The sequence below is a fragment of the Lepidochelys kempii genome, chromosome 2 (assembly GCF_965140285.1).
Source record: "Lepidochelys kempii isolate rLepKem1 chromosome 2, rLepKem1.hap1, whole genome shotgun sequence".
In the NCBI taxonomy this organism is placed as follows: Eukaryota; Metazoa; Chordata; order Testudines; family Cheloniidae; genus Lepidochelys; species Lepidochelys kempii.
Window position 1 is genome coordinate 122,170,368 of NC_136381.1, and position 25,537 is coordinate 122,195,904.

At 41.6% G+C, this 25,537-nt stretch overlaps 1 protein-coding gene across 1 annotated transcript in view; it reads right to left on the reverse strand.

Annotated features, from left to right (window-relative positions):
• The window catches only part of PHLPP1 (PH domain and leucine rich repeat protein phosphatase 1), a 216,304-nt gene that overhangs the window by 59,608 nt on the left and 131,159 nt on the right, over positions 1 to 25,537 (reverse strand). The window contains exon 4 of the mRNA XM_073332220.2: positions 14,427 to 14,593. Coding sequence (XP_073188321.1) covers positions 14,427 to 14,593 — 167 coding nt within the window. The remainder of the gene's footprint in view (positions 1 to 14,426; positions 14,594 to 25,537) is intronic.

The following is a 25,537-nucleotide window of genomic DNA, read 5'->3' on the forward strand; positions in this document are numbered from 1 at the left end:
TGAGCATAAGCTCCGATGAAGTGAGCCATAGCTCACGAAAGCTTATGCTCAAATAAATTGGTTAGTCTCTAAGGTGCCACAAGTACTCCTTTTCTTTTTGCAAATACAGACTAACACGGCTGTTACTCTGAAACCTAACTTGCATTAGATTTCAAAGAGCTAGAAAGGCAGGTCAAAGAAGGGTTCCATACATACTCCAGAATCCCTGGAATGCCTAGCATGCTCTCTCTCAATTAGTTGAGAATCACCTTTTAAAGTAAGCCTCATGCTATACTTATGTACTGACTTGATCATTCGCTCTCATCTTCGAGCAGTTAAAAAAGAGTATGTTAATCTTAATCAACTCAAAAGGGAAATGTAGTTCACTGTAATAAGCTCCTATCTTGAAACTGAATTAACACATTTGCCACCTCTATTTCCACTTCATCTCAATCTCTATAAAATGTCATTGACAACAGAATTATAAATAAAGTAGTTTTACTGTAGTGACACATGCAAACACCACTTAGTTGAAGGTCAGTCACCATTTCCATTACAAGCTAGTCTTCTCCAAAAGCTGTACTAAAATGGCAATAAAAATGTCCTTGAAGTTAGAAGCTAGCACAACGTACAAAATCTCATCTTATCATTTCAGAGGTTGGGATGGGAGAAAAACAGATGAAAGACAAAAGCTTACCAAAAAAATTCACATAGCAGCTTTAAAGCTGCATCAAAAAAGGAATAGTCAGAAGTAGACCAATACATAATCTCTATTATTTATTTCAATACACTTTAAAAGTCCTCCCATGCCAAAGCAGGCATTTCCAGCAGCAAAGCCCTGTTTAGTAATGCAGATTCATTAAATTCCACAAGAATCCAGGAGGAAGAGTGGGAGGGTAGGAGAGAGAGAGAGAGAAACAAATTGAAGGGTATATTCCACTTCCACCCAACTGTCCGTGGAGATACGAGATCACACCCTGGTGAAGTGGTACAGGTGGTCTTCTAATAAAGGGGAAACAGGATCCGGGAATATAGAAGCTGGTACAATGTCCTTGAGCGTCTCATCAAAAGTTCTGCTTAGCACTCCCTGGGTGTCTGGAAGGGGCACACTGACGCCAAGGCAGAAGAGCATGCAATCTGCAGCTAAAATCTCTGCTCTGTTTCCACAGTCCCTAGGTTATACAATCATGGAGCTTCACATCGGTCTGCTCAGAAAAAAGTGAAGCTCCCTTGAAGGGAAGGTCCTGAAGGGCTTTTGCTGGACCTCATGCTGGAGATCTGAGGACTGTAACCATGAACTCCTTTGCATGGCCACTATGGAGGCTGTGAATGTAGCTGCTGAATCCACCACATGCAGGGCAACTTGCAAGGAAGCCCTGGCTATCAACTTCCCCTTGTCCACCAGCGAGAACTTCTGCCTGACCTCTTGGGGAAGCAAGTCCTTGAACTTCAACATGAAGTCCCACACGTTGACGTCATATCTGTTCAGCAGTGACTTCTGCTTAGTGATCCCAAGCTGCAGCCCAGTAGAGTACACCTTTCTACTGAAAAGTACAATTTCTTGGAGATTTTCGCCTTAGGAGTTGCCTGCAGACCCTGCCTTTCCCTCTTGTTGGCCATGGACATCACCAGGTATGGGGGGGGGCGCGGGGGTTAGGCAGAGAGGAGGAACAGGGAGACGTATGTGTATAGGAACTCATAGCCACAGGCAGGGACAAAGTATTTCCTCTCAACTCTTTTTAAGGTGGGGGGAAGGGAAGCAGGGGGGTTGCCACAGGGCTTTCACTGGGTCCATAATGGCCTCATTGATAGGCAATGGCGCTGGTGTCATGTTGTCCCTCCAGTGCAGTCAGTTTGTCTGGTACCAGATTCAGTGCCTGAGTCAAGGCTGGAGTCAACAGTGCCGACTGCGATGCCGAGGCAGAGAAGCAGCCTGACCGAGGTCACACTCCACTCTGCTCCCCATGCCTGGCTGTCTTCGGTGTGGGGGAAAGTCCCCTTTCAGCCAGCTTCTTTCTGCGCTGCTTCTTCAACAACTGGGATGCTGAATGGTGCCAGGACTCCTGTATGGTGGGATGAGCACTCCTCTCGGACGCTGAGGTGCTCGGTGCCAAGTCCAACCAGCTTAGCTCAGAGGAAGATCTCAGCGCTGCTCCCTTAGTAGGAGCTTTAACCTGGACTCCCAGTCCTCCTTCGTATGAGGTTTAATTCAATGCAGATCTAATACTGATTCCTGATGTGAGCCTCACCCAAGCACTTTAGGCAACTAGAGTGCGGGTTGCTCAGAGGCACAGCCTTGTTGCAGGAGACACAGGGCTAGAAGCCCGGTTTCTGAGGCGTGCCTCAGCGCCGGAAATGGACAAACCTCCGCTAACTAATGAAGAAAACCAACTATGCTAACATACTAATATTAAAAAACTATTTACAACCGAGAAAAGGTTGCCGTAGCAAGGAGAGCAGGGCCAGCGACCATCACAGGCAGTAAAAAGGAACTGAGGGGGCATGGGGTCACCTGGGCCGTTTATACTGGCATTATGTGCACCTGGCACCAGAGGATATCTGAGCAGCCCCAAAGAGGACCACGGAGGGGAAATTTTCCAGTGACTGTGCTCAGAATACCTACAGTGGAATGGACATGTACAAGCACTGGAAGAAGAAACAAGTATGTCGTCAAAGTCACGAAAGATCCAGAAACACATGTGATTGTTAAAAATCATGAGATCTTAACTGAGTGAATTGCATGGTTTGGGTCTGACTCCTGATTTTGTAACTGTCTGTGGAAAACCCTCCTGACACCCATGTGTGCACATTTTCAGGATGAAAATTCGAATAGAAATGAACACAAAACTTGTACATAAAAATTTGGGACACAGCATTCCCATCTTTGTCCCCCCTCCTCCCGACAACTCTTGGCATGACATACTTTTTCTCAGTCACCACTCCCTGGCAACCCCACTCTCCTCTCCTACAAGCACTCTCTCCAGCATCTTTCCACAGACTTTCACCCACCCTCTCCAGCTGCTCCTAACCCCAGCAGACATCACTTGTTCCAAATTCTCTTCCTCACCTCACATGGCACGAAGCAGCCTCTGCCCTCCAGTACTACTTCAACTTCAGCAGTTTGCACCAGAACCTGGTCAGTTACCCCAACAATCCAGCAGGTTAATTCCCCTCTCTCAAGTCCTTCAACCCCGTGGAATCAGCCTCACCCCAGTTTCCAACAAATACGGCCAACTTCTCTGCCAATAGAAGGTTACGCTGTTGCCGCCTCCCCCTGCTTTCCTGCACCATTACCCAAACAATATGACCCCTGTCCACAGTTAGTGCACTGCAAGTGGAAGAAGGCCCATCTAAGGCCCCTATTGCCTCATTTTGAGGGGTGGAGGTGGCTCCCTGATACTTCCATGCAGGACACTGAGGGGTACACGAGAACTACAGGCAGCTGCCCTCTCAGCAGATGGAAGAGGTCTCTCATGGCCACAGGTGGAACAAGTAACTGAGCTCAGATTCCTGAGCCATCTGCAGCTGCTCACATGATCAGAGCTTTACGGACCTCACAATTAAGGAGTGCTGGCAAATAGGGTATCAACTACATTTTATTCTGCTTAGGAAGACTCTGACCTTTAAAGGGTTCACACATCACTGGTTTTATGTATTTTTGTAATAATGCGTTTTATAGCTCATGTTCTTGTAGCACAGTATGATTATGCGATCTGTCACAATGATGCAATGTTACAATACAGTGTTTTATTATTTTGGCATTTCTTACCATGCTCACCACTGTAATCTTGTGGGGCAGAGAATACAGGATTTAGTAGATTGTCAGCTTGGCAAATAAACAAGCCTTTAAGAAAGGTCTGGAAACATGTTTTCAAGCCTTATTAACTAAGGCATTTGTATATAAATAATGCCTTTTTAAACCAGAATGCACAGAGTCTCTGGAGATTTCGTGCTCTGCCCACCTTATTTGAAAAGCGTTTCCAGGGACAGTTTTTCCAAATTTGGCAGCTATAGATGATCATCCCTGTTCTATATGAAGCAGCACATCTAGGATTTTTTCTAGGGCTGTCAAGTGATTAAAATAATTAATTGCAATAAATCACAATTAATCACATTGTTAAACAATAGAATACCGTTTATTTAAATTTAAATGTATTTAAAGAGATCATACTACAGTACTTGTATGAGATGAACTGAAATACTGTTTCTTTTGTTTATTTTTACAGTGCAAATATTTGTAATAAAAATAAAATAAAGTGAGTACCGTACACTTTGTATTCTGTGTTGTAATTGAAATTCATATCCTTGAAAATGTAGAAAAATATCCAAAATATTTAATAGATTTCAATTGGTATACTATTGTTTAACAGTGCGATTAATCACGATTTTTTTTTAGTTAATTACATGAGTTAACTGTGATTCATAGACAGCCCTAGTTCTTTCACAAGAATCATCGTGGCAGGATAGGGTCTTTGAAGTTACATGGTGGTAAGTCCCAGAGAACTCTGAGGGAGAAAGCCAAGGGCTATTATTGTAAAGACCACTACTAAAGGCTGGTAAACTAGAGAAAAGATGAAGATGCAGCTAAAGACTCGGAAAATACTGGAGAAAACAGAAGGGGAGATTAGAGTGGAAAATACTGAACAAGTAAAAAGAAATAAAGATTACATAAGAAACAGAATATCCCCTTCAAATACCATCTTCTACTCTGCTTACCTGCACTATAGTAATTTCAAATGTGGCCACAAAATTCTGTTTTAAATACCTAAAAATTAACAAGTGCTGTTATGTTATTTTTTAATTTCCAAATGGTAACTTTTAAAACAACCCTTTACAATGTTTGCAACTCAAACATTGTAGTATTTTGCAAAACACAAAACAAAGGCAAAACGGACTAGAAAGTGATTGCTGTTTTTATGCATCCGATGAAGTGAGCTGTAGCTCATGAAAGCTTATGCTCAAATAAATTGGTTAGTCTCTAAGGTGCCACAAGTACTCCTTTTCTTTTTGCTGTTTTTGTGTAATTTAAAAGTTCAATTTAAAAAAAACTTTCAGTTTTAATGATCTGCGGCTATTTGTAAAATAAGATTTTATTTAAAAAGATTTTCCCCACCCACCAGTAATGCAGTGAATTACGTTTGTAAAACTAAGTTCCTTCTCAGCATCTGCAGCTATGAAAATAAAATGCTTCAGCATTTAAGCCTTGATCCAAAGCCCACTGAAGTCAAAACAATCTCTTTCCATAGACTTCAGTGGATTTTGGATTGGGCCCTCATATAGAGATTATTTTCCTGCAACTGAGCTATTATATGCCTTATCCCCTTCTCCCTCCTTCCTCTTGTGTACATTTGTAACCCCAGAATATACCATTTGCAGGTTATTTTCTCTCTGGAAAGCATGACACTATTTTCCTGCCCTTTGGGGTATTTGATTTTTGAATTCCTGTGCTTCTTTCAAACACTTTCACTGCTAGCATCCATAATATATAAATCCTTTGCTTTGTCATACCTTGTGAAAGCTGGAAGATTTAAAGCTGTGTCACCTGTCTAAAGTAATTTCAAGTAAGGGATGCTTGAGAGGAGATTAGATTTCTGAGTAAGGCCCCTAGGAAACCGGTAATGACTGCATGTATGTATTTGTAAAAGAAAATCTATAGTGTCACTGTTAATTATTAAACCTTCATTACAATGTAAGGGGTGGGGGAAAAAGCTAGTTCCTTAGCATCATAAGAAGAATTGCTAGAACATGCTGACGAAAATGGTGTTTGCCAATACTATTTACTCTAATTTCAGTTGCATGCTTTCACTAAAACACTGTTTAATGACAAACATTTGACTGAATGATTTCCCATCATTATTTACAAACAATGTTCTTAGTAAAAAGAAAAGGAGTACTTGTGGCACCTTAGAGACTAACAAATTTATTTGAGCATAAGCTTTCCTGAGCTACAGCTCACTTCATCGGATGAATTCAGTGGAACATACAGTGGGGAGATTTATATACATAGAGAACATGTAACAATAGGTGTTACCATGCACACTGTAACAAGACAGTGATCACTTAAGGTGAGCTATTACCGGCGGGGGGGGGAAGACACGACAGGGGAGGAGGAGAAAACCTTCTGTAGTGATAATCAAGGTGGGCCATTTCCAGAGGTTGACAAGAACATCTGAGGAACAGTTTTTTTTGTTGAAGAATTGCGTTCTTACAACTACAATACCCACCTGCTGAAGTGAAGAAACAGATTCACAGAGCCAGAAGAGTACCCAGAAGTTACCTACTACAGGACAGGCCAAACAAACAAAGTAACAGAATGCCACTAGCCGTCACCTTCAGTCCCCAACTAAAACCTGTCCAGCGCATGGTCAAGGATCTACAACCTATCCTGAAGGACGACCCATCACTCTCTCAGATCTTGGGAGACAGGCCAATCCTTGCTTACAGACAGCCCCCCAACCTGAAGCAAATACTCACCAGCAACCACACGCCACACAACAGAACCACTAACCCTGGAACCTATCCTTGCAACAAAGCCTGTTGGCAACTGTGTCCACATATCTATTCAGGGGACACCATCATAGGGCCTAATCACATCAGCCACACTATCAGAGGCTTGTTCACCTGCACATCTACCAACGTGATATATGCCATCATGTGCCAGCAATGCCCCTCTGCCATGCACATTGGTCAAACTGGACAGTCTCTACATAAAAGAATAAATGGACACACATCAGAAGTCAAGAATTAACACATTCAAAAACCAGTTGGAGAACACTTCAATCTCTCTGGTGACTCGATTACAGACCTAAAAGTGGCAATTCAACAAAAAAAACTTCAAAAACAGACTCCAACAAGAGACTGCTGAATTGGAATTAATTTGCAAACTGGATACAATTAACTTAGGCTTGAATAGAGACTGGGAGTGGATAGGTCATTACACAAAGTAAAACTTTCCCCATGTTTATTCCCCCCCCCACTGTTCCTCAGATGTTCTTGTCAACTGCTGGAAATGGCCCACCTTGATATCACTACAAAAGGTTCCCATCGTGCCCCCCCCCCCCCCCGCCCAGCTCTCCTGCTGGTAATAGCTCATCTTAAGTGATCATTCTCCTTACAGTGTGTATGGTAACACCCATTGTTTCATGTTCTCTGTGTATATAAATCTCCCCACTGTATTTCCACTGAATGCATCCGATGAAGTGAGCTGTAGCTCACGAAAGCTTATACTCAAATTTCTCAGTCTGTAAGGTGCCACAAGTTCTCCTTTTCATTAGCTTCCGTTACTGCAACAACCGGGGGTGGGGCGGTAGGGGGGAACTTTTTCTGAAAGGCACCATGTTATAAGTTTTAAAGAAGCCACTGTGAATTGGAGCAAGTAAACCCAACTCACTCAATAGGCCATTTATCTTTTACTGTACTTGAATTTTCACACCACCTACTTTTGAAGGTTAGATTCAAATATTTGTTCCCTATTTTCTGGCATGCACACAAATAGAAAAATATAGGTGTTGGTACAAAACTACCCAGTACTCAAAGTTCTGATTACAATTTTGGACCATGAGAAACACACTACGAAGTGGATTTAACAAGTTTAAATGAGCAATAAAACAAGTATACATGAACAGTCTCACAAAGTAATGTTTACTTATCTCATGCCCCAAGCAAATATGTCCTTTACCACTCCTTCCCCTCCCAAAAGAGATGCATGAAGCTGCCAAACTTACATTAACTCATCTTGATTCTTCCTTTTACAATACTTGGAAAATATCAAATGCACAGTTACTATAAAACGTCTTCCTACAGCACGCAGCAATAAACATCTATATTTGAGAGCAGAACTGAATCTCAGGATTATTATTTATCTACTCTGTCCTATCCCCTCACTGGAACAGTCAGACCTGGCATCTTATTTTAATGTGAAGAAGATGCTGAGGAAGGCAGGCCAACAAGAAAAGTGTTTCTAGTGTTTGCAAGCCTTTACAATGCTAACAATTCATCACCATGACAGGCTTTGTTTATCTATATGACATATTGAACCAGAGTTTTGACTATGTATTGTTCAGCCCTGCAAGGTATATGATCTTGAAAATAGAAACAAAAACAAACTACAATAACTTTACAGTACTTTAATCTTCAAGCAGCCAGTTCCAAACAGATTTCTTTCAGAAGCTGTTGAATGTACATCCACTACTGGTTAAAACAGTATTATCCAAAATTTTGGCTCCTGTTGTTGCTGTCTTTCACTGAGGCACTATAGCAGTTCCTACTACTGCATCACCCTGCAGACCACAAACATGGCAGACAATGAGAGTAGCCTGCCATGCTGTTTGAACACTTCCCTTTTCAACATTAACATTAAATGTTAATTTAACATTTTCCCCTTAACATTAAAAAGCAGAGTAGTTTTTAAACTAAGAGATGGGGGAAAGCCAATTGCTGCAGAGGTGCACGTGGACTGGAAAGAGACTTCTCTTAGAGGAGAGTCTATTGATAGAGATTCTCTAGGTTTTAGTCAGGAGGAGAGGATGGAAGAGGATAAAGTATGGGCCAGATCAGATGAGAAACATTCACAAAGAATCTGACATCAGAAAAGGGCAGACAGTGACAAGTTTTTAAAGTGCTTGTACACAAATGCTAGAAGTCTAAATAATAAGATGGGGGAACTAGAGTGCCTTGTGTTATAGGAGGCTATTGATATAATAGGCATCACAGAAATCTGGTGGAGTGAGGACAATCAATGGGACACAATCATTCCGGGGTACAAAATATATTGAAAGGACAGAACAGGTCATGCGGGGGGTTGGGGTGGGGGTGGCACTATATGTGAAAGAAAATGTAGAATCAGATGAAATAAAAATCTTAAATGAATCCATGTTCCATAGAATCTCTATGGATAGCAATTCCATGCTCTAATAAGAATATAACAGTGGGGATCTATTATCTACCACCTGACCAGGACAGTGAAAGTGACGATGAAATGCTAAGGGAGATTAGAGAGGCTATCAAAATAAACTCAGTAATAGTGGGGGATTTCAATTATCCCCATACTAATTGGGTACATGTCCCCTCAGGACGAAATGCAGAGACAAAATTTCTCGATACTTTAAATGACTGCTTCTTGGAGCAGCTGGTACAGGAACCCACAAGGGGAGAGGCAACTCTCGATCTAGTCCCGAGTGGAGCGCAGGATCTGGTCCAAGAGCTAACTGTAACAGGACTTCTTGGAAATAGCCACCATAACATAACAACATTTAACATTCCTGTGGTGGGAAGAAACAGTAACAGCCCAACACTGTGGCATTTAATTTCAGAAAGGGGAACTATGCAAAAATGAGAAGATTAGTTAAACAGAAATTAAAAGGTACAGTGACTCGAGTGAAATCTCTGCAAGCTGCATGGACACTTTTCAAAAGACACCATAATAGAGGCTCAACTTAAATGTATACCCCAAATTAAAACACATAGTAAAAGAACTAAAAAAGAGCCACCGTGGCTTAACAACTATGTAAACGAAGCAGTGAGAAATAAAAAAGGCATCTTTTAAAAAGTGGAAGTCAAATCCTAGTAAGGGGCATAAACACTGCCAAATTAAATGTAAAAATGTAATAAGAAAAGCCAAAAAGGAGTTTGAAGAACAGCTAGCCAAAAACTCAAAAGGTAATAAAATGTTTAAGTACATCAGAAGCAAGAAGCCTGCTAAACAACCAGTGGGGCCCTTGGACGATTGAGATACAAAAGGAACACGTAAAGACGATAAAGTCATCGCAGAGAAACTAAATGAATTCTTTGCTTCAGTCTTCTCGGCTGAGGATGTTAGGGAGATTCCCAAACCTGAGCCGTCTTTTGTAGGTGACAAATTTGAGGAATTGTCACAGATTGAAGTGTCACTAGAGGAGGTTTTGTAATTAATTGAGAAACTTAACAGTAACAAGTCACCAGGACCAGATGGCATTCAACCAAGAGTTCTGAAAGAACTCAAATGTGAAATTGCAGAACTATTAACGATGGTTTGTAACCGGTCCTTTAAATCAGCTACTGTCCCCAATGACTGGAAGATAGCTAATGTAACGCCAATATTTAAGAGGGGCTATAGAGGTGATACTGGCAATTACAGACCGGTAAGTCTAATGTCAGTACTGGGCAAATTAGTTGGAACAATAGTAAAGAATAAAATTGTCAGACACATAGAAGAACATAAATTGTTGAGCAAAAGTTAACATGGTTTCTGTAAAGGGAGATCATGTCTTACTAATCTAATAGAAAAGGAGTACTTGTGGCACCTTAGAGACTAACCAATTTATTTGAGCATGAGCTTTCGTGAGCTACAGCTCACTTCATCAGATGCATATCGTGGAAACTGCAGCAGACTTTATAAGCAGACTTACCAGCAGGACAGTGGGGTGGGAGGAGGTTTTGTTTCATATTCTCTGTGTATATATAAAGTCTGCTGCAGTTTCCACGATATGCATCCGATGAAGTGAGCTGTAGCTCACGAAAGCTCATGCTCAAATAAATTGGTTAGTCTCTAAGGTGCCACAAGTACTCCTTTTCTTTTTGTGAATACAGACTAACACGGCTGTTACTCTGAAACTAATCTAATAGAGTTTTTTGAGGGGGTTAAACATGTGGACAAGGGGGATCCAGTGGACATCGTGTACTTAGATTTCCAGAAAGCCTTTGACAAGGTCCCTCACCAAAGGCTCTTACATAAATTAAGTTGTCATGGGATAAGAGGGAAGATCCTTTCATGGATTGAGAACGGGTTAAAAGACAGGGAACAAAGGGTAGGAATAAATGGTAAATTTTCAGAATGGCAAGGGGTAACTAGTGGTGTTCCCCAAGGGTCAGTCCTAGGACCAATCCTATTCAACTTATTCATAAATGATCTGGAGAAAGGGGTAAACAGTGAGGTGGAAAAGTTTGCAGACTACACTAAACTGCTCAAGATAGTTAAGATCAAAGCAGACTGTGAAGAACTTCAAAAAGATCTCACAAAACTAAGTGACTGGACAACCAAATGGCAAACAAAATTTAATGTGGACAAATGTAAAATAATGCACATTGGAAAAAATAACCCCAACTATATATACACAATATGATGGGGGCTAATTTAGCTACAACTAATCAGGAGAAAGATCTTGGAGTCATCGTGGATAGTTCTCTGAAGACGTCCAGGCAGTGTGCAGCAGCAGTCAAAAAAGCAAACGGGGTGTTAGGAGCCATTAAAAAAGGGATAGAGAATAAGATGGAGAATATCTTATTGCCCTTATATAAATCCATTGTATGCCCACATCTTGAATACTGCATACAGATGTGGTCCCCTCATCTCAAGATATACTGGCATTAGAAAAGGTTCAGAAAAGGGCAACTAAAATGATTAGGGGTTTGGAACGGGTCCCATATGAGGAGAGATTAAAGAGGCCAGGACTTTTCATTTTGGGGGAAAAAAGGAGACTAAGGAGGGATATGATAGAGGTATATAAAATCATGAGTGGTGTGGAGAAAGTGAATAAGGAAAAGTTATTTACTTGTTCCCATAATATAAGAACTAGGGGCCACCAAATGAAATTAATGGGCAGCAGGTTTAAAACAAATAAAAGGAAGTTCTTCTTCACTCAGCGCACAGTCAACCTGTGGAACTCCTTGCCTGAGGAGATTGTGTAGGCTAGGACTATAACAGGGTTTAAAAGAGAACTGGATAAATTCATGGAGGTTAAGTCCATTAATGGCTATTAGCCAGGATGGGTAAGGAATGGTGTCCCTAGCCTCTGTTTGTCAGAGAATGGAGACGGATGGCAGGAGAGAGATCACTTGATCATTACCTGTTAAATTCACTTGCTCTGGGGCACCTGGCATTGGCCACTGTCAATTGACAGGATACTGATTGGGTTAGACCAAAGATCCATCCAGCTATGGCCATTCTTATGTTCTTATCAGCAGTTGGAACCAAGCCACTCCGTGCACAAAAAAGGACTTCTGTACCTTTTCTAATATTAAAAATAAGAGCAAAATGGTTTTGTGTTGAAGGTGCAAGTTGGTTCTTATGTTCACCAATTTGTTCATCTCCAACTGGCAACATCAAGTAATACAACATTTCTGATATGGTTTTAGAGGGCATAAAATCAACTATTCCACTACAGTTTACTGCTGGCTATGCTCATCTGTTCCTGGAAATGTTGTCTGTTTTGTTCGGGAATCAGACTTATTGGGTTTGTTCATCCCCTATAATGCAAATTTTTTTGTTTTTCTAAAAGTCAATTGAAGATTATTTAAAAATGTAGCAGCCTGCATAATCCATTTTGTATTTTTTGGATATTTTTCAAAAAGAAAAGGATTAGAAGTGCTGGCTATAGTATATTACAATACATTTATAGAGGACCATTCACAAATAATCCCAGTGCACTTTGCAATTCAGGCACCACTGAAATTACAAAACATCTTTACTTGCTATATAGAAACATTCATCTGTCTGAATATGAACAGCTAGTCTGTTTTGTAATTCTAGGGGATGTACACAGACACAATGTTCATGCCCCAACTACGCAATGACACTGCTTACTATTAATGTGTTCCTTCTTGCTCTATGCCCATCAGAAAACAGTCACGTATATTAGTGGTCATATCCAGACAGAATCATTAAGGTCACAGCTGCTAGAGGAGTGGGTAGTAGGGAAAAGGAAAAGGGGCAGATGTCACATTTAATTTACTAGTTTGTTTTCCTGACACTAATCATAAAATCATAGAATAATAGAGTTGGAAGGGACCTCTGGAGGCCATCTAGTCCAACCCCCTGCCCAGAGCAGGACCAATCCCAACTAAATCATCCCAGCCAGGGCTTTGTCAAGCCTCACCTTAAAAACTTCTAAGGAAGGGGATTCCACCACCTCCCTAGGTAACGCATTCCAGTGTTTCACCACCCTCCTAGTGAAAAAGTTTTTCCTAATATCCAATCTAAACCTCCCCCACTGCAACTTGAGACCATTACTCCTTGTCCTGTCATCTGCTATCACTGAGAATAGTCTAGATCCATCCTCTTTGGATTCACCTTTCAGGTAGTTAAAAGCAGCTATCAAATCCCCCCTCATTCTTCTCTTCTGAAGTCTAAATAATCCCAGTTCCCTCAGCCTCTCCTCATAAGTCATGTGTTCCAGTCCCCTAATCATTTTTGTTGCCCTTCGCTGGACTCTCTCCAATTTTTCCACATCCTTCTTGTAGTGTGGGGCCCAAAACTGGACACAGTACTCCATATGAGGCCTCACCAATGTCGAATAGAGGGGAACGATCACATCCCTCGATCTGCTGGCAATGCCCCTACTTATACATCCCAAAATGCCATTGGCCTTCTTGGCAACAGGGGCACACTGTCGACTCATATCCAGCTTCTCGTCCACTGTAACCCTTGTTCCTTCTCTGCAGAACTGCTGCCTAGCCATTCGGTCCCTAGTCTGTAGCTGTGCATTGGATTCTTCTTCCTAAGTGCAGGACTCTGCACTTGTCCTTGTTGAACCTCATCAGATTTCTTTTGGCTCAATCCTCCAATTTGTCTAGGTCCCTCTGTATCCTATCCCTGCCCTCCAGCGTATCTACCACTCCTCCCAGTTTAGTGTCATCCGCAAACTTGCTGAGGGTGCAATCCACACCATCCTCCAGATCATTAATGAAGATATTGAACAAAACCGGCCCCAGGACTGATCCTTGGGGCACTCCGCTATATACCAGCTGCCAACTAGACATGGAGCCATTGATCACTACCCGTTGAGCCCAACAATCTAGCCAACTTTCTACCCACCTTGTAGTGCATCCATCCAGCCCATACTTCTTTAACTTGCTGACAAGAATACTGTGGGAGACCGGGTCAAAAGCTTTGCTAAAGTCAAGGAATAACACGTCCACTGCTTTCCCTTCATCCACAGAACCAGTTATCTCATCATAGAAGTCAATTAGATTAGTCAGGCATGACTTTCCCTTGGTGAATCCATGCTGACTGTTCCTGATCACTTTCCTCTCGTCTAAGTGCTTCAGAATGTAACGTAAAGTCCTACACAGTTTATACTCCACAGCTCAAGAACAGAACCCATCTGATAGACAATTCATAAAAGTACACTGATGATCAAACACGTGAAAGATCAATGGATTTAAATTGGGCTCAGGTGTGTAAGGAAAAAGCAGTGAATGTGGAAAACTATTTTGGATTTTAAAAGCTTGCTTAATTCAGAGAACAACATTCAAATCCCTGTACACACATTTTCCAAATTAGTTATCTATAAAAAAGACCAGAATCTATCGCTCCATAGTGTGTTTCCATACACAAATATATACATTTTTGCCCTCTTGCAGATCTACCTTGACGGAAGTTCCTGCAAACCAAGTATCACTAAACTTACACACAGTGAGTAAGAACAGAATGGAGGATGTGGCTAGAAGCACGTGGCTTTTTTTTTATTTACCTCTGTAGTTCACTAAGCCCTCTAGTTGTTGACAGGCTGGGGTTTAGCCTCAGGAAGTTCTGTTTTAAATTGAGATGCGTGAGGTCGTGGCTGTAGAAGAGGTTGGCAGGCAGATGCTCCAGACTGCAGCATGAGAGATCCACTGAGCTTATGCGCTGCGAGGCAACCTAGAAAATAAGATAATCGAACACATTAACACTCCTAAAATATGGGAATGTCATCCTTTACACGTACAAGTGCAAGATAAGATTTTTTACACAGCAGAAATCATTGGTCAATGTTGTCAGTACACATGCCCGTGTGTGTATAACTTTCTCACCAATTATTCTGACCCTATTTTTTCAACTCTCCCTTGCTTTGTTGTAATGCCACTTCAGCTCCACTGGTGATCAGTCCATACGGACATGTACAATACAGGCCTTCTAATACAAGACTTGAAGCATTTGAAATCCTCACAAATAGACATCTAAAAAAATGAAAGCAATACTTTAAGACCTGAGGGAAAGATCAGAGATTGGCTGCGGGTGGATAACCGTAGCAAATGAGACAGTGCCGATGTCTTTATTGCTCCATAGGCAGGGAGTATACCAGAATGATGAAAAAAGCACAACTGCACAAAAGGGTGCCATATCCACCTGCCCTATCTGAAACACTTAAACGCAGTACTAATGATGGGATATTGAAAGAAAAATTACCATATCACATTAAAAAACAACATAAAAGTAGGTTACTAATTTATAGACACGCCTATTGCTGCTCATGTTGCAAATCCACCCTGGCCACTACAATTCAGAGGAAAAAATGGCCAAGAGTAACCAAGAGAGGTATGAGAAAGGAGATGCTGAGATCTGGGGGGTTTTAATACTCCTCAGAAGAAAAAGATACCTATCCATGTTGATCAAAGAAATACCACCAGCCACCATATTTACACCTGTTGCTAACGTGGTTTCAGACATGATATGTTGAGTAGCAACAAGTCTGTACTTACTCATGCTTCATTATACATCAATAAGGCCCTTGTGGCAAAAAGACTTCAAAAAGAAGGTACCCTATTCCTGCCTCCCACCAACGCAGCTTCTGCCAAAACTATTTAAAAATCCTTTTCACTTGGTCATGCAGAAAGGGGGATGGGGACAGAGAAACAGGCTGGTCTTCCCTAGAAAATCAGCTCAACATTAGAAAAGACCTTGAGGAGCTATGCGAACAGGCAGAATGTTGGATAGGACATTGCAGTCAGTGAATGCTATGTTTGACATACAGTTATGAGTAAACTCTACTGGAACCATAACATTAATTTTCTAGTGAAGATGAGCCAGAGACAATGAATAAAGAAATAAGGGAAAGTCTACCACTGGGCAGGTCCACGAGTTGTATAGAGAGAAGGGGCTTTGTGTGATGACCTTGTTAAAGAAATAAGAATCAAAAGAAGAGGTACATCTCACCATATTAAGCCTCCACAGTAGCACAAATGATGCTTAAATGGACATATATTGTATTAGCTATTCATTCCAACAGCAATGTTATTTTATTTGGTCAGTGGCATTTTTATTGCCCTCATACTTTTAAGGCCCAATAAAAATACAAACAACATCTAATGGACACAACAGGAAAAATTCATAAACACCACACAAGGAGATCTGATAAGAGCTCAATAAGTAAGATGACATGTAGCTCAAAAGTTATAAAATAATTTTTGTGCAAAGTCATGGCCCTGAATGCAGACACACAAGTCAGGCTTAGCCAGCACAGTCCAATTGCATTCTGAGGCTGAGGGCAGGGGTCAGGAACAAGAAGTAGAGTTCATTCATTATATTTTAAATGCAAAGGGGGCGGGGGGGGACGGGGACTGTAGGATAGATCAACTCCATTGTAAGCTTCAAGGGGAAAATGTCAGTTACAAACAAACAGTTTTGTAGTTTTCTGTATAGTTTTTTCATTCAAAATGCTCATTTTGTCTACTCACCTTGTATTACACCTTGTATCTGTTTTAGTGTACCCATACATTTCATACTTAGGTCCATAAAGGATCAAGAATGCTTTTTTCTATACTAACCAAAATGCCATCTGTATGCCATTCTAACCAAGCATAAGAGCACAGTGATAATTCCATTTTAGTGTCAGAATGTGGCTGGTAAGGTATGAACCACCACCAACCACCACCACAAGGGTTCCCCCACACAGCTTGTCTGCACTGAAGTTAATTTGGATTAAGATAGGGTGTGAATTTAAAGTAGACTAACTATTCCTGATTAACTAACTCTGTGTGGATGCTCTTGTTCTGGAGTAAGCGTGCTCTGTTCCCAATTAGCCTAATTACTTCCCAAAGTGGGTTTCTTTGAAGATGCCTCTAATACAAAACTAAAATGTAAGCAAAAATACATATTAAAAAGTTTTAGTCCAGACAACTGTCAATTTTACTGACTTATCAAACTCTGTATATGGCTTATAAATGAAGCAATATTCTGAGGACAATGAATTTTAGTATCCCAATGGAAAATATTAATATATATCTAACAGCTCATTTCCATAGTTCTCAATGAACCATAAACATATTGCCTTCCAATATTTCTCTTTTTGCTACCACAAACTGGTAGGCAACACAAGGGCAGATTTCCTGGATCACATTTACACTGAGAAAGATACGGAAAAAACCCAAGCAATCCTTTGCAATATGTTCTCTCAGCTCTCAAGAGTGAGTTTTTTAAAATATGTAATATTCGTCTTCAAAATCTGGGTAAACATTAAAGTGATGTCTTTGCTTCCAAATTAAACAGTAAAGGAGGAGATTTAAAATCTTGTGTTTCCCTCAAGCCAGACTGAAAGAGACTTTGTGCATGACTTTTTTACTTGCTATTGGATTGTTAAAATCAGAGCATTCTTATAAAGCCTACTGCAGTGGGGGACACAGGACATTTCTAGGCATGGCTAAAAATCACAGCAATGAATTTATAGCACACTTAAAGAAAAAAAAATCAGGCAACAAGAGCAATCTTCACACAAAAGGGTAAGAAAAAGAAGCCTTGCAGCTAGCCTTGCATCAAATCTGCAAAAAGAACATAAAAGATTTCCTTAGATTTCCTCCCCAACCTAGCCCCTCTAGAGAAAAGATAAATTACAGCAAAAGCAAGCTCCTCCCCCAAAAAATATTTCTTGCAGAATGAGAACTACACTCCAGCAGCATTAACTATTAAAAAAAAAAAACACAACTAAGATTAACTAAAATTACTACCATGATAAAAACTTGGTTTGTTTGGGGTTTTTTCTTGTTTGCTTTTGCTCAGGTTTACAGAGAGGGCATCAGACTTGTTCTGTCTAGGAAGCCCAACACTTCTCAACTTCATCTATATTGAGAAACACCCCCTTTTAACAATACAAAAAGTAGGACGATCATGATCCCAGACCTGTTCATAATCTCCAATGTGAAAAAACCCATGGGGGCCAGCTGAATCTTGCCCTAAGCTAGACCTAGGTGCGATGCCTACTGTTCACGTAAAATAGACTGTAGCAATAACCCTGTAAGAAAAATGGTAGGTTTGCAGTGGTGGGTACAGGATCACTAAGGATAGCAGTTAAAAACATGGGTGCAAACAAAACACTTAACTATACTCGGTTCAAAGACGACTGTCTGAATAGATTTTATGGAAATCTGGTTTTCCCCGTTAATATTGCAAAAGGAGACCTAAAGGAACAGTAATATGGCAGTCCAGATACAATTTTATACATTAAAAAGCAACATAAAGGATCTTCAATCAAATTTAAGTCCATAGTCCAACCCTGGTTATGCAACTCAGACCTACAGTATTTTAAAATGCTTCCTTCATCTCCTTTGAGTCAAGCATGGCAATGTGAAAGTCTTTATTCTAGATCCTATTCCACCTTTTTAATGTGCCAATAAAATTAGCACGTGCCCCTCCATAGCAATGAGTTCTAAATGTTGTCAATTTGCTTTTTGCTCCCAGTCCTACAGCAATTAAAATGCAGCTTCTACTCCAGCATCATTATTCATAATGGTATTGGCAGAGTACTCTCTCTCATCAGGCAATGAAAGCCAGTAAATGTTCTCTCATTCTCCACCGAGAATCAGTTTACTTAGAAAAGAACTATGACTAGCAGAATATGAAGACCCTCAGGGAACGCAAGCATTTTTAAACTACCATCTGTGTATCTGTACAGTCGTAAGGCTTACAAATCTAAAAAAGAGTTCACAAAAGCCAGTGGTGTCCTTGAATGATCAAAATGCTCTGCACACAAAATTTTCCTTGCTCAGTACTGTCTCATCCAATCTGAAGGAAACCAAGTATTTTGAGAAAGTCAAAAAAATGGTCTAGTTTCATTACAAATCATTAGCTGTTTGCAGCAGAAACCATTGCACCAAACCCCTCTGTGAATCAATAGATATCCTTGCATCTAAAGAATGGTATTTAAGGAAAGCCTTCCTTTGTCCAGTAAAATGCCACTCTATCACAAAGCTTGCCAGGACTTATCACTGGCCCTGTTTATTCTAAAGCTTTGGCAACGCTACAAAAAATACCTGTTGCTGACAATGAGTGTCAACTGAACCAGCTGTATGGACAAAGTTATAGGCCTTGTCTATGCAGGAAACTTCTTTTTTTTTTTTAAACCATGAGGTGTGAATTTAAATTTCCTCCTGTCCACCCCTTTCCTGAAAGCTGTATTCAAATAGTAAAAGGATACACATTTTTAAAAAAAGAGCCTTCAACAGAAGAAAACTCAATTAACAGATTGCACTGTAAAGTGACCCAGGATTCTGACTCTCAAAACAAGAAGTTACTCACCTCATGCAGTAATGGTGGCTAACGCTACATTTTGGTCATGGGTATTTTTAGTAAAAGTCATGGACAGGTCACAGACAGTAAATAAAAATTCACAGCACGTGACCTGTCCATGACTTTTACTGCAATGACCCACTCGTGGGGTGAGGAGGGAACCAGTTTTTAAGGTTTTGGCAGCTCATCACTGGCTATATGGCAGTAAGTTTCCCAGAGTAGACAATCCCCAAACATGCTATCTTGTTAGGTAATCTTCAGGTGCACTGAGTACAGCAGAACATACCTAATTTCTTCACTTTAAGTAATTTTCAGTTGGTGTTGACTTCAGTACTCATGTGACAATTCTAACAGCAGCGTTCAACTGCACATAGACAAGTTGTGCATATATGCTACCTGCCGATACCAGTACGCAATAATCAGTTACAGAGAGGATTACCGTTAAGGCTGTCCGCAAGGGGTGAGCATCAGTACCCACCACTGGTCCCAGCCAGTTTGTGGATATCATCGTTCCCAGCATTTATCTGGGCAGAGTTCTCTATCAGTTGTTTTGGGAAATCCTTGTGCTTGCGTTTGATGTTGCGGAAGGTCACATTCAGGCACTTCTTTCCATGGTGGTTGTACAGGTGGAAAATGAAGACAGCATTTCTCCATCCTGGCGTACATCTTACCACTATCCCTCCAAAGCAGCAGCAATAATAGAAGAACATAACCGGGCAATAACCAACCCAGACTCGCCCACTGACAATCTCAAGCAACTGGTGATGCTGCTTTTAGTACAGGAACCCGATCTGGTTAGTGACCAAAGGTTTCAAAACCTCAGGACTATCACCAAAACACAAATGGTGGAGACTAGGGGAGAACAGTGGGGTCAAGAATCAAGACCTAACCATAGATCCTACAGACCAACTACCTGGCTTCACCATGCCATGCAATATATGGATCACAGCAAACTGCATCAGATTCACAAAAGGCATTGCTATTACCTACTACACAAACAGAAAATGAAGGACAGCTGATATTCAAATGTCAAGACAGTCAAGCCATGGAACATCGAGTGAACCACTGTCCTCTAAGATCTGTCTTCAGAGTGACAGCCATGATTCATTCCATGCCACTGGAAGCCACAAACTTAGATGTTGATCTTTAATGTTGTTTTTTAAGCTGCCATATGAAAAAGTAATTTTCTGATTGAAATGAAGACCATTTCTCTGTAACTCAGTCCAAGGAGTATGGACAGATAGAAAACAGACAAAAGAAAAAATGCTATTGGTAGTCTCAAAAGTTTTTAACCTCATGAAAAATATTTAGTTTGGGAAATATTGGCAGTTACAGTTTTAAATAGAGTTCACTGCTTGGGTCCAGGCTGGAGGCCAGCACTTTGTGCACCTGTTCTGCCTCAAAATAGTAATCCCTTATGCTCCATAATAGTTTGATCACATATTTGCAAGACTCAGAACTACCACCGCCAGGGGTGGGCAAACTATGGCCCAGGGGCGACATCTCACCCTTCAGAACCAGTTTTAATCCAGCCCTCAAGCTCCCGCTGGGGGCAGGGGGTTGGGGCTTGCCCCACTCCGGCGCTCCAGCTGGGGTCCAGGGCTTGCCCTGCTCCACGCATACCATGGCTCCACACAGCTCCCAGAAGCAGCGGCATGTCCTGCTCCAGCTCTTATGTGTAGGGGCAGCCAGGGAGCTCCGTATTCCTCCCCCAGCAACGCTCCCACAGCTCCCACTGGCTGGGAACTATGGCCAATGGGAGCTGCAGGGGCTGCGCCTGCGGACGGGGCAGCATGCAGAACTGCCTGACTGCACCTCCAAGAAGGAGCTGAAGGGGGGACATGCTGCTGCTTCTGGAAGCTGCTTGAGGTAAGCACCGCCCAGAACCTGCGCCCCTGACCTCCCATGTCCCAGCCGCCTGCCCAGCCCTGATCCCCTTCCTGCCCTCTGAACACTTCGGTCCCAGCCCAGAACACCCTCCTGCACCCCAACACCTCATCCCCACCCCTACCTGAGAGCCTGCACCCCCAGCTGGAGCCCTCACCCCCTCCTGCATCCCAACCCCCAATTTCGTGAGCATTCATGGCCCGCCATACAATTTCCATACTTAGATGTGGCCCTCAGGCCAAAAAGTTTGCCCACCCCTGGTTTACACCTTCTGACAGATGTAATATTCTGACATCAGGAGTAGCTATATTCTTAATAGTCAAATTCCTTTTCATAAGAACATGTTTTTATAATTTATTTTGTGTTGGCAGAGTCCTCCAGTACCAAAAGTTTGTTTCAGCTGGAGTAGTTTCCACTCCAGTAATTGCTTGACAGTCTTTCAACTTCTTGTTGAGGAAATTACTAGTGAGTCCAACAATTTTTATTTGCTTGGGTCCTACCCTCCCAACAAGGGACATCTTTAGAAAAGGCACTAGCTGAAAAGGCTAGGTCACTATTTTCTGACTCATATTCCATCCAGGAGAAGTCACACAACGGTCTCTCTCAAATACAATTAAAGACTTCAGTTTGAATTTTTACTTAAGAATTATTTTTCTAGCCATACTTTCCATTAGATATTGAGAGAAACGTCAAATCCATTACCTAGATGAACAACCTACCTATGGTGGAACACTTCCACACAGCTGTGCACTCAGCCTTGATCATCAGAGTCCTGTACTAACCCAAACTTACTTTGATGCAATGTCTGCAGTGGTAAATTCACAGAACATTTTGTGATACAAGTGGCAGTCTTCTCTCCCTTCCCCGCCCCTTCTGCGGGTTTGATTTTTCAAGGGGCTCTCTGATTTTGGTTCTGTTTAGGCTTCTTGATCCAAGAACCTCAGTTTTGTTCTAGGATAGTATATCAAACTGCTGCCTGTTCTGATGACAATAGATTACCAGATATTTCTATTCGTAGAAAAGGTTAGTGTTTAGCAAGTTGTTTCAAAGTTACTTGCAAGATTTTAGGTAAATTAATTCACACTTTTACTTATTTTAGATTTAAAAGAATAAAAAGGTGTCATCTGAAGCTCTAGGCATCCTACCCCACCATTAATAAAGTAAAATTTAAGACTGAATGTTGCAGTTTCAATAAGTGAGGTTCTATTTTACCTTCCGTGTGAGCCATTAACCTGATTTTTAAAGGTCTGTTCTTATAAAATAAGATTCCGCGCAAACTTCCATGGTTTTTCACATTCCTGGAAAACAACCCTTAGATGAGAAGTTAAGTAGTGGAGCGAGTGAGACATATTTACCTTCCCATGCATTCACCACCCAAATTCCCCAAATTAAAAACTACTCAACAATTCCTCATGTTGTGCAAATACCCTGCCCAGATCCAACATTTGGATCCACATTCATTTCCCTTTTTACTGACCTCCCCCTGAAAAGCCACACACACACAGGTTTATCTGGAACTCTCTAAGATGATTGCACTTTAGAAATAGGTGTGTATTTTGCAATACACTTTGGGATCTTTCTATATTAAAGGTGCCACACATATTAAATCAGTGTACACAGCACCTCATGCAATTACTAACTCAGCAGAAAAATCTGCAAGTCTTGTATATCTAAATATACAAAAGTATGCTGTAGAATCACATTTATTAGGGATAGAGGTGCCCAGTGTCTAGTTTTTGACCAGAAGTCCAGTCAAAAAGGAGACTGGACAATGTCCAGTCAGATCTTCTTACCAGATACCCAAAGTCCAGTTACTGTGGGCAGGGGAGGCACTGCTCACCCGCATGAGCCCCTACTCAGCTGGGGCCACCTCCTACCTGTGTCGGGCAGCTGCAACTCTAGCCCTGGCTCCACAAGTGAGTCCCTCCTGACTGGGCGGGGAAGCAGTGAGCTACTGTGGAGGGGGGAGAATTTGCAAACAGGGGCAGAGCCTCAGGGGAAGAGGCAGGATGGGGGAGGTTCTGGCACTCCTGCTGGAGTATCTAGTTTTTAAATATTACAAAGTTGGCAGCCCTAATTAGGACTGATTTGATGGCAATGTATGATTGCGCTTGAAAATTATTCCACATGTGCAATGACCACTTTTCATGTCCTCACTCTTGGCTGGAACATTTTACATATATTAACAACTAAAGGCAGCAATCTAGAAAGGGGATCACAGGGTTGCTAAGTTTTTTTGTTTTATTTTTCCCTCCATTGGAAAAGCCACAGCTTAACTGAAACAAGGAAATTAAAAGCTTCAAACCACTAAACACGTCATGTACTATGGAGTCTTATACGTAAAGATCTCAATGATTATAATAGGTGGGGGAAACCTGTAGTCTAGTCGGTCTGAATACAAAGCTTCACTCCCATCCTGGTAACAGTCATGTTATAAACCCTGGAAAACCGAGGTTCATAATTGAAATGGCAACTAACCTCTAACAACTCTGAAGGCACAGAACACAGCAATAGCTATTAGAGGAAGAGAATCACTTCTAAGTGCTTTACGATTACAATTAAACCCTAGTCTATTCTTATTTCACACAGCAATTTTCAAACCTGTTTTGATCATTCTTTTGTTCTTCCAGGAACACAAATATGGTATGGGCTCCACACAGTTTTTTTTCTTACTTCAACTTTATTCGACAGAAAGTATAAATCTTGTCAGAGGTGCTGGAACAATTGGGGGGCGGGGGGGAGGGGACATCTGAGAGCCATTGAATCCAACTGTAAACCCTGTAATACAACAGAAATCACTAAGGTGGGGGCACAGCAGGAACACCCCCTCCACCCCCAGTTCCAGTACCTATGGATCTTGTTGGTAAAATGGAGTAGTAACTTGAAGGGTAAGTGTGGGTTTTTCACCTGCGTTATTTCAGGAGACATGTCAGAACACAAAAACTAGGCTCATTGACTGCATTGCACTCAAAGAGTTCAACTGCATATTTTTCCCAGGAAGTGTCATTGTCAAGGACTGGCTCTGTCTGGGTCTTTGTGACTGTATCCACTACTGCTGTTGCAGACATTGGTATGGGGACGGGTTCCATCACCTCTGACCGGGTCCTGGTAGAAGTCTCCAGAACAGAGCTAGGTGTGACAGCTTGCTTAGCCTGGCTGCGGGTGACCATTCCCAGCCTCTTGGCTCGCTTCACATGATTGGCCAAGTCGTCTTCTCCCAGTCAGTCAGGTCATTTGCATTCAGACAGACAGGAGCCTGTTCACCAGTGTTCAGATCCTTCACTGCTACCAATTCCAAGGCTGGACTCTGTCTTAAAGAGAAATCATCCATTTTCACTAACAAGCTAGACTCAAAGTTCTGTTGTCCTTCCCTTACCAACCTCTGATTCCACATGGAATTAGATGCTAAGTTCACTGAGAGACTACAAGTCATATCCAATGTGCCTAGAGATGAGCGTTTACCTGACATCGCCTGCATTCTCAAGAGATTAACTGCACAGCTGTTCTGCTCTGCAGACTCAGCTACCCAGTCTCCCCTCTGAATCTCAGACACAGACTGTTCACTTACAGAATCAGCATGGAGACATTTCCTCTCTCAACAACCTTGTCTCCCCAACAAGCTGGCCAAACACAGCCACTTGGTTGTAGGACTGTTCAACGTTCTTAACAGCTTTCACTCCATCTGAGACCTTCTCAGTGCTACCCACACTGGATCTTTCAAAAGGAAAGTCAGTGGATCCATTCACAACAGAAAATTTCTGGCTGTTAGGAATTGAAACTTTCTTGAGAAGATCACTTTCACACCCTTCAGTTGCAGTAAACTGCTTGCAAAGACTAGCATGAGGATTCCTTTCCCCAGGAGCTTTTCTAAGCAGCAATTCACCCCTCACACAAATTCTGCCTTTAACCTCTTCACCTAGGGCTTGCACTAAAGGAACACTTCCTTGAGCAACACTGAACTCTAGAGCATAGATGTGGGGACCTGAATGAAAGACCCCTAAGCTTATTCTTACCAGCTTAGGTTAAAAACTTCCCCAAGGTAGAAATTTTGCCTTGTCCTTGAACCCTATGCTGCCACCACCAAGCGTGTTAAACAAAGAACAGGGAAAGAGCCCACTTGGAGACGTCTTCCCCCAGAATATCCCCCCAAGCCAAACACCCCCTGTCCTGGGGAAAGCTTGGTAAGAATCCTCACCAATTGGTACAGGTGAACACATACCCAAACCTTTTGATTTTTTATTGTTCTTAAGATCCATCAGGTTCTTCAAAGAAGAATTTTAATTAAAGAAAAGGTAAAAGAATCACCTCTGTAAAATCAGGATGGTAAATACCTTACAGGGTAATCAGATTCAAAACAGAGAATCCCTCTAGGCAAAACCTTAAGTTACAAAGACACAAAAACAGGAATATACATTCCATCCAGCACAGCTTATTTTA